At 51.6% G+C, this 9,598-nt stretch overlaps 1 protein-coding gene and 1 long non-coding RNA gene across 4 annotated transcripts in view; one reads left to right on the top strand and one right to left on the bottom strand.

Annotated features, from left to right (window-relative positions):
• The window catches only part of LOC125752465 (uncharacterized), a 148,849-nt gene that overhangs the window by 54,139 nt on the left and 85,112 nt on the right, over window positions 1–9,598 (top strand). The window lies entirely within an intron of this gene.
• BCL2L12 (BCL2 like 12) lies at window positions 1,720–9,509 on the bottom strand. Of its 3 annotated transcripts, XM_025424243.3 has the most exons (7): window positions 9,311–9,464; window positions 8,560–8,674; window positions 8,207–8,349; window positions 6,839–6,925; window positions 6,652–6,743; window positions 4,416–4,703; window positions 1,720–1,940 (listed from the first exon to the last, which is right to left on the bottom strand). In XM_025424243.3, the coding sequence occupies exons 1-7, from the start codon at window positions 9,447–9,449 to the stop codon at window positions 1,890–1,892; spliced, it is 915 nt and encodes a 304-aa protein (XP_025280028.2). In that variant the 5' UTR covers window positions 9,450–9,464; the 3' UTR covers window positions 1,720–1,889. The 3 variants fall into 3 exon arrangements, with proteins under 3 accessions (XP_025280028.2, XP_048949506.1, XP_048949505.1); XM_049093549.1 differs by lacking the exon at window positions 4,416–4,703 and having other exon boundaries at window positions 9,311–9,509; XM_049093548.1 differs by lacking the exon at window positions 8,207–8,349 and having other exon boundaries at window positions 8,597–8,674.

A 9,598-nucleotide genomic window follows, 5' to 3' on the forward strand; every position in this document is an offset into this window, starting at 1 on the left:
CACATGAAATTGTTGCAGATACTCATGTGGTGAGCAGAATTCTAAGATGGCCTTCAGGACTTCTGCCCCTGGCATGATATACCAAGGTGTAGGCTGACTCACATGACAAAAGGGATGGATGTCACTCCTTTGGCAAGGCTACCTTATATGGTGAGGGTAAGAGATTTTACAGATGTAATTAAGGCCCCAAATCAGATCACCTTAATTAAAACGAAGATTATCCTGGAGAGGCCCGACTTAACCAGATAGAAGCCCTTTATTTATTTATTTATTTTTAAAGATTTATTTATTCATGAGAGAGACACAGAGAGACACACAGAGAGAGACAAGAGAGAGAGAGAGAGAGGCAGAGACACAGGCAGAGGGAGAAGCAGGCTCCATGCAGGGAGCCTGATGTGGGACTCGATCCCAGGACTCCAGGATCACTCCCTGGGCCGAAGGCAGGTGCTAAACTGCTGAGCCACCCAGGGATCCCCGAAGCCCTTTATTTATTTACTGATTTATTATTTTATTATTTTTTAAGTAAACTCCACTCCCAACATGGAGCTTGAACTCACAACCAGTTCCGAGATCGAGTCACATGTTCTACTGACTGAGCCAGCCAGGAGCCCCACATGGAAGCCCTTTGAGAGGGGCCTTTGTGGAGCACCTGAGTGGCTCAGTCGGTTAAACATCAGCCTTCTGCTCAGTCATGATCCCGAGGTCCTGGAATTGAGCCCCACATCAGGCTCAAAGGGTTGCCTGTTTCACCCTCTCCCTTTGCAGCTCCCCCTGCTTGTGCTCTTTCTACTAAATAAATAAAATCTTCAAAGAAAAACAATGGAATCATCCCTAAAAGTACAAATATGCCAAGAAATGTGGCACTAAGTAGTTTGAGGAAAGGATGCTTATTTGCAGTATGAGAGCTAAAGTAAGAAGGCAGAGTGTCAAAAACAAACAAACAAAAAGGCAGAGTATCATCTTCCTCAATCTTAGCTGAAAAGGTACACGTTGGGTGAGTGAAATCTTTTCTGCTCTGAGCATCTGCATGCCTACCAACAACCACAAAATAATGGTCAGTGTTAACATGGGGACTGGGAAAAAATCTCAGCGAGTAGGCAAATTCACAAATATGGAATCCGTGAATAATGACGATCAACCGTTAAGTGACTTCCTTTGTAATCCTGTGCCTCTCATTTTATATGTTTACAAACATAATTTTGTGAAGGGGGCTATAGCCCTAAAAAGGTGACTACCCCTCGGTCTAAATATAGAGGAGTAACCAGCCAAAAGGTTTTCAGAAGGAGCAGCAGGAGGAGAAAAACGAGAAGAGCATGGTGTTCTGAATGCCCTGTGTAGGAAGGTCATTGCTTTCTTCTGGAGCTGGCTGGAAAGACCCCAGGACCATCAACACAGGATAAGCTGGAATAAATAAATCATGCAACAGGTGAGAAAAATGTGATTAGCTGAAATTGTATCTACAGATATCCTCAAGTATGCTGTATGTTCAGGAGATAGGCACTTGATAAATCATAATAGAGTTTATCTCAACTTTAGCAGGAACCAACCGAGCTCCATTTGACTTAACAGAAGGAGTGCTCCAAATAAATATTTCTAGAGTGAATGAACTGGCTCTTTCCTCACTTTGTAAATCAGAAAGAAAGAAAGAGAGAGAGAGAGAGAGATCTGAGCCAAATCTCCTACTTAGAACTTTAGTTCTCGAGAGAAAGGAGAAACAAATACTTGAAAAAGTTTTTAATATGAAAAAAATTTAAACAGTTTCTTTTTGGCAAACACAGGGAGGGCAGCCACCACCCCAAAACCCTGAGTAGAGAAAGGAAGGCTTGGAAAAGCACACAAAGAATGTAGAGACATGAGGTCTAATCTTGTAGCGGCTTCTGAGGAAGATCTCAGTCCAGGGGTAAGTTCAAGTCCACAGGTGAAATGGCCAGGATGCCCTCCTGGAAGGGAAAAGTGGAAGAGCTTGTGAGCGCTCACAGTAAGAGCCTGTCCTCCATTCGCAGTGGCATCTCCACCAGCCCAGTGAGAGCAGAGACAGGGGAGGCAAGGAACCACAGAAGGGAGGCAGACAGGGATGGGGTGGGAGGATGGAGATCTAAAGAAAGAATCAGAGGCCCACGGGTGGATGGGGCCAGAGTCCTGGTAAAAGGGAGGAAAGACAAAGCTCCAGGGTGGAGGGCAGAGCACCAGTGGCAGGTAGACAGAGAGACAGGGAAGAGAGATCCAGAGAAAGGGAACAGGGTCCTGGGGTTTTAAGGATGCAAAGCTCTGGTGCTGTGTCAAAGTCTTGATCCCAATCCTCTGCATGGGGGACCCTTCATCCATCTCCATAAAATCGGGATAATATCCAATCCCATAAGGTGGTTGTGGGATTTAAATGGAATCATTCCACCTAAGTCCTTGGCTATGCACGTGGTCGAAAAGAAAAACATTTTCACCAATAAACAAGCTTCTGCACAGAGCTCCAGACACATCGTCTATCCACTGTCCCCTCCTCATCTCCCTTTGGGGTCTGAAGGTCATCTCTCCCCCTAACTGGACCATTTCCAATCATCTCTGACTCTTCTTCAAACGTGCTCCCCCTGCTCCTCACTCCTATCTCAGGGAGCACCAGATGCGGCCCTCCAGGTGCTCAGGCCAGCATCCTTGACTCCTGTCTTCCCCTCATCGGCACTCATAAATAGCACTCGTAATCCACTCCATAAGCGAAATCTGTCAACTCTACCTCTAAATTAACTGGAGGACTCCTCCACCGCCTCCACCGCGGTGTGATCCACCCTCATCTCCCTCCCTGAACCAGAGCGGACACCTCCTCCCAACTCCCCACTTCCGCCTCGCCCGCTAGTGTTCCCCCATGCGGCCGCTAGAGGGCGCAAGTCAACACCTAAGTCAGCTCACTTTGCCCCTGGCGCAGAGAGAGCTAGTCTAGGGACTCCAGGCCCGCTCAGAGTCAAAGTCCAAGTTCTCACTTTCACAATGTCCCACGCGATCTGGCCGGCCGCCCTTCCTGACCTCATCTCTCGCCCTCTCCCCTTCGCTTACCCTGCTTCAGCCCTACTGGCCTCCACTCTGCTCCTCAAACACACCTGGCCAGCTCCTGCCAGCCTGTGAAGCAACACTCACAACCTGAGAGCACCAAATCCCCACAGCAACCAGGCAGGGAAGTGAACAGTGCCCGTTGGGCTGGGGGAGACTGGTGCTCAGCTAGCTGGGGATGTTGCCAAGGTCACACTGTCAGTACTCTGGAGCCCAATCAAGTTCTGAGCCTGGCACTGGATTTAAAGCAGTGAGCAAGGAGTGCCTGGGTGGCTCAGGGTGGTTAAGCGTCTGCCTTAGGCTCAGGTCCTGGAGTCCTGGGATGGAGCCCTGCAACAGGCTCCCTGCTCGGTGGGGAATCTGCTTCTCCCTATGTCCCCTCACCCCCACTTGTATATACATACTCTCTCTAATAAAATCTTTAAAAGGGGGGTGGGGCGCCTGAGTGGCTCAGCTGGTTAAGTGTCTGCCTTCAGCTCAGGTCATGATTCCAGGGTCCTGGAATTGAGCCCTGTGTTGGGCTCCCTGCTCAGTAGGGAGCCTGCTTCTCCCTCTCCCTCTGCTGCTCCCCCTGCGTTTGCGCTCTCATGTGCTCTCTCTCCCTCTCTCTAACTCTTTAACTTGTGCTCTCTCCCTCAGATAAATAAATGACAGATAAATAAAGCAGTGAGCGAGCTTGGTAAGACTCCCTGGTCTTGTGAAACTGATAGGTCAGGGGCAAGAGAACATGCAAAAAAACCCAAAAACAAGTAAGTAAAGCAGGTCAATCCTACCATCTGATAGAAGCTGTGTATTAGAAGGTGCAGAGTATTATGGAAGGAAGTAAAGCGATGAAGAGGGAAAAGGAGTGGGTGGGAGGGTACCAGGTGGCTGCGGTTTTATATGGGAACCAAGGGAGGTCTCACTGGGAGTGACACCCGAATGGAGCAGAGGAACCGAGGCAGGGGGATACCTGGGCAAGCGCATTCTGGCAGGCAGTGTCAGAGAAGCAGACAGGCACAAGATAACTATGCAAATGCCCACAGGATGCCAAGGACTTACAGAGGTGATTCCATTTTAATCTTTACAATAACCCTTTGAGATGGGTACTTCTCCTCTTCCCTCTTGACTGATAAGGAAACAGAGGCCCAGGAAGAGGTCTCACTTGATTCCCACTCATAACTGTCAGTATCCACCAGAATGGTTTAAGCCAGGCATAGTGTCTGCACCGATTACCTACCGGTGTACAGTAGGTGCTCAATAAACACAGAAAGGATGAGTGGTAGGGCTAGGAGAACACGCATCACGTCTGAAAAGAAGCCAAAGACGCCAACCCCCTACCACACAGGCACAAGTTACAACTGGATAAAGGGAGGCCCAGAGAAGCTTTGGCAGCTCACCCAGCCCCCGTGTGCCTGGATCCAGGGCCCGAAGCTGTGCACGTGCTCCACGCTGAGTCCGGCCAGGGTGCCCCCCAGCCCAGCCACGCGGCGGCTCAGCTCCATGGCCAGGGCCAGGCGGGCCAGGGGCTCCGGGGAAGGCGGTGGAGGCCCTGGGCAGGGCAAGGAGGGGCGTGGACGGCTGGGCAGAGGGCTGTCCTCCCGGCTAGAGAACAGCTCCACCAGGCGGGCGAAGGAGCCGGCGGAGAGGCGGGCCAGCTTCCCACGCAGGGCGGGGTCCGAGGCCAGCTGGGGGTGAGGAAGACAAGAGGCTGGGTCGGCCACGGCCCCGCGGCCAGCCAATCGGGGGCTAGGAGGCGGGGCTTTCTGGTAGAACCTTTTCCGACACTGATGCTCAGAGCCACGCCCCATCCATCACACCAGCCAATCATAGACCAGACTCTGGTCTCCGCCAAACTATTCCTAGGGCAGGGTGAGAAGGGAAGGCCTCGACAGCCAATGAGGGCCATGCTCTACTTAGCCGAGTTCTAGACTACTGATCTTATAGCCACGCCCCCTACGGGTTCCCCGAGAGCCGCAGAGGTCAGGCTCCTGCCTACAACAACCTCGCCTTCCACTCTACTATTAATATTATAGGATCAGACACTTTGTCCAAGCTCCTGAGCCCATCGAATTCCAGAACCAAGTCATCATCATAAGCCAGATTAATTTCCCCCCACATTATAGGGCATGCCCCCATACAGTTAAGCAGGGCTTCAGATTCTAGACAGCCCTCTCAAAACCAACCCCCCCTCTCACCACCATGCATGCAGTCCCTAATTCCTCAACTGGTCCTAGGGAGTTTCCCAGTTTTTTGGGTGGCCACACCCCCGATCTTTAAACCACGCCCTTCTTACGGGGAATGTAAGCCCCTGTTTAAGGGACTACCCTAACCAGAACTCTGTCCCTCAACCTATAGGGGAGAAGCTTAGCACTCTGACTCCTTTTTTTTTTTTTTTAATTATTTATTTATGATAGTCACACACACAGAGAGAGAGGCAAAGACACAGGCAGAGGGAGAAACAGGCTCCATGAAACAGGCTCCATGCACTGGGGGCCCGACATGGGATTCGATCCCAGGTCTCCAGGATCGCGCCCTGCGCCAAAGGCAGGCGCCAAATCGCTGCGCCACCCAGGGATCCCAGCACTCTGGCTCCATACTGCTTCTATTTCCCTTACTGCTGGGACCAATAGCTTAGAAACTTCTGCTTAGCCCCGCACATAGGCATATTACTGCGAAGACTCGCAAAAACTTCTATTCTACCCAAAATCCACCTCGCTGGAGGATATAAAGAAGTACTTACAGAAATAACTATGCTCTGTTTAAGATTTTTTTTTTTTAAGGTTTTATTTATTTCTTCATGAGAGACAGAGACACAGGCAGAGGGAGAAGCAGGTTCCATGCAAGGGGCCTGACGTGGGATTCGATCCCGGGTCTCTAGGATAATGCCCTAGGCCGAAGGCGGCGCTAAACCGCTGAGCCACCCGGCCTGCCCCTGTTTAAGATTTACAGGAACGACATGACCTGTACACAAAGATCAACTGACCAAGGAGGGGGTGCCTGGGTGTTTCGGTGGGTTAAGCATCTGCCTTCCGCTCAGGTCGTGATCCCAGAGACCTGGGATCCAGGCTTGCTGGGAGCTTCCTGCTCATCAGGGAGTCCGCTTCTCCCTCTCTCTCTGCCCTTCCCTCCCTGCTCAGGCTGTCTCTGACTCTCTCAAATAAATAAATAAAAATCTTTAAATAAATAAATAAATAAATAAATAAAACCTCTTTAAAAAACTGACCAAAGACAAAAGAAGTTACACAATCTTCCCCTGTTGTCTACAGACTGTCAGGAACCTTTGTGACTCCAACTACCTCCCCTTTCCCCTGCATTCCTAACATAAAAGAAACGCCAATCTCATGCTGGGGCAGATGGTTCTTTGGGACAGTACTCGTCTGCCATCTCCTCAGTGTGCTGGCTTTCCAGATAAAATCACTTTCCTTACCCCAACATCTTGCCTCTTGACTTCCTGACCCACGGTGCTGCAAGCAGAATGAGCTTGGAGCCCCTTACAGACCCTTCATAGAAGCCGAGTCCCACCGTCTCCTCACCTGACCATCTAATGAGAATGCAGACCTAGGTTCTGATCCCAGAGCTCAACCATCCCGCAATCCCTATCCCAGCTAAGGGATGGAACAGACTGCCTGGTACCTTCTGGTTGATGACTTCAGCCTCTTCCTCCAGCAAGGCAACCAGCTTCCGCAGTAGGGCTTCCTTCTCTGTGAGGGGGGGACCCTGTAACTCTGGGGGTTAGGGATGCAGGAGAGAATTCAGCTGGAGGCAGAACCCTGCCAACCCTTCCACCCTCACCCTTCTCCGGGGCCCCTCTGTATCTCACCTGGGCTAGGTGGGGATCTCAGCTGCTCTTGGACCAGTTGTTCCAGCCGCTGGGCCACCAGAGCATAGAAATCGGAAGTGGCTGGGCCTGGAGTGAAAAGAGCCAGTGATGGGTCTCTGGGACATCAGGAACCTATGGATTCTCTTCTTGTCCCAACCATCTTGCCAGGGAGCACTGATTTCCATTTCCTAATGGGGTAAACTGAGGCAGTGAGTGCACTTGCCAAAGGGCTTTGTACTTCCCATTTTATTGTGTTGCCCAAACTAGACTTAGAATGTTAGAGGTGAACTAGACCTTGAAAGAATATTCTAGGGCAGCCCCGGTGGCTCAGCAGTTTAGTGCTGCCTTCAGCCCAGGGTGTGATCCTGGAGACCCAGGATCAAGTCCCACGTCAGGCTCCCTGCATGGAGCCTGCTTCTCCGTCTGCCTGTGTCTCTCCCTCTCTCTGTGTGTATGACTCTCATGAATAAATAAATAAAATCTTAAAAAAAAAAAAAAAGAATATCCTATCCAAGAAAGGCAAACACAGGGCACCCCAGCTATTACCACGGTATCCCTTGCCGTTCTCAGGCCTCATCAATTGATCACAGATCTTTCCTCCCTGCTGTGAAATCCTTTTCTTTTCAAGCTAGCACTCCCAGTAGCCATTCCTAGTCTATGGAGGCTTACATAGGAGTTTTTGGTTACTCTCAGTTCCTTTTGGTTACTCTTAATGGAATCCAACAACACCCCCTCCCACTCTCACATGCACACATAGGCACACATTGCTACTTTACTTCTGAGGAAGCATAGGAGCAAAAAAGAAATTGAATTTCCCTGAGTTGTGTAACCGAACAGCCAGGGATCCGTGACCGAAAACCAGGTCTCCTGCCTCCCTAGGATGATGGGGGGATACTAGTGGCAATAAAGTCCTAGAAGTAGGGAAGCATGCACAGGAGGAGAGATAAGCAGAAAAGGACAAAGCCCCCTGAAGCCAGCTCACAGAATTGAGAGACAGCAATAACTGGGGGTGGAGGTGGGGGATCAGAGAGTGGTGAGGGGAGTCCTCACCCTAGCTCCTGTCTTAGCTGAGTGATCTTGGACTAGCTCCTTCTCCTTTCTATGCTTTGAGAATCAAAGCTCCTGGGGACGTCTGGGTGGCTCAGTGGTTGAGCATCCGCCTTTGGCTCAGGCCTTGATCCCGGAGTTCCAGGATCGAGTCCTGCATTGGGCTCCCTGCAGGGAGCCTGCTTCTCCCTCTGCCTGTATCTCTGCCTCTCTCTGTGTGCCTCTCATGAATAAATAAATAAAATCTTAAAAAAAAAAAAAAAAAAAAGGTTCAAAGTTTTGGCCCTGCCGGTGTCCAGGTGATCTAGGAAAATCTCTTACCAGGCTCTGAAACATAGCATGGGCGGAGGGGCAAGGAGCAAGGCCGAGGGGACACAGGGGGGTCTGCTCCTCGCCCCAGGGGACAGGGAAGACATCTTCGAAGACGGCTCAGGAAATCTGTTGGCTCCTCCTGGGCAGGACTCCTGGGGAAGGGGACCTCAGAGAATGACTGCAGAGGCCCCTTGCAAGCAGTCCCTTCTTCCTCCCACTGAGGGCCTGTCACTGCAACCCCAGGGACAAGGATAAAGGGCCAGATATAAAAGAGGGGAACGCAGACAGAGACCAGGTACAAAAGTTAGAGAGGGCCCCACCCCAAATGCAGGCCCCAGCGGAAAGAAGGCAGCTCCTCTTACCTGGGTGGGGTAGGGCTGGGGAACCCAGCAGCCTCACCTCGCCTAAAGAAGGCAGCTAGGACTCTCAGCGTGTCCTCCCGGAGCCCCAGCTCTTCTGAGCCTGCCATGGGGGCACCTGTGAAAAAGGGAGCTGGGGGATGGGCTCCAGGGTTGAACTGAAGTGGAGGATTGGTGCCCAAATGCCTAGTCCCTGAATAAGGAGGGCGCCAGGACCCACGAATTCCCGAAGGAAGAAGGGGGTGAGAGTCTCAACTCCTAAATCCTTTAGGGGAGTTAGGGTCTGGGGACCCAGACTCTTGAGTTCTCAGAGGGAGAAGAGCGATGAGGCCGAAGACTCCTTGATCCTTGGAGAGGAAGAGGCTTAGGGACCCGGGTTCCTGGGGTCAAAAGACTGGGGGCTGGACTCTGAAGATTTTTTGGAGAAGGGGGCTGGAGGATCTGAATTGTTGAGTCTGAGAAAGAACGGAACTTGGGGCAACGACTTCTGGTTTCTGGAGGCATAACGCCAAGCCGCTCATGCTCTTAGAGAATCAGGAACTACGAATCCCAGCAGGCTTCATGGCAAACCTTCCCCTCGGTCCGCACTTGTGCGCCGCGCAGCCTCCTTGGGAAGTGTAGTTCCATTATCTGACCCACGCTGGAATCTTGGGGACCCGGGGTGCATAGATGTCCAGGAAGCGGGACTGAGGTGCCCGCTCCTAGACCCGTCCTTTTCCCTTCTCGCCCCAGCCTGCACAAAAGCCCAGCTTACCTGGGGCCGGGAAGCCGCCGACCCCCTCTCCTTCACCGAACTTGAGCAAACTTTTATTAGTGCAACTTTCCCGCGCCTGCGCACTGGGCCGGGTTGGTGTCAGCCCCGTAGTGGGAGGGGCGGAGCGCTGGATACCCATCTGATTTGCATGTGGCGTTCCCAGCATGCCTTTGGCCGGAAGACCTATAAAGGGCATAGCGGGGGGGGAGGGGAGAACCGGGGGCGTCCGGGTTCTTGGTGCCGCCTCTTTGGCTCTGGAGTCTTGTCAACCAATCGCAGATAAAGTTG

The sequence above is a fragment of the Canis lupus genome, chromosome 1 (genome assembly GCF_003254725.2).
Source record: "Canis lupus dingo isolate Sandy chromosome 1, ASM325472v2, whole genome shotgun sequence".
In the NCBI taxonomy this organism is placed as follows: domain Eukaryota; kingdom Metazoa; phylum Chordata; class Mammalia; order Carnivora; family Canidae; genus Canis; species Canis lupus.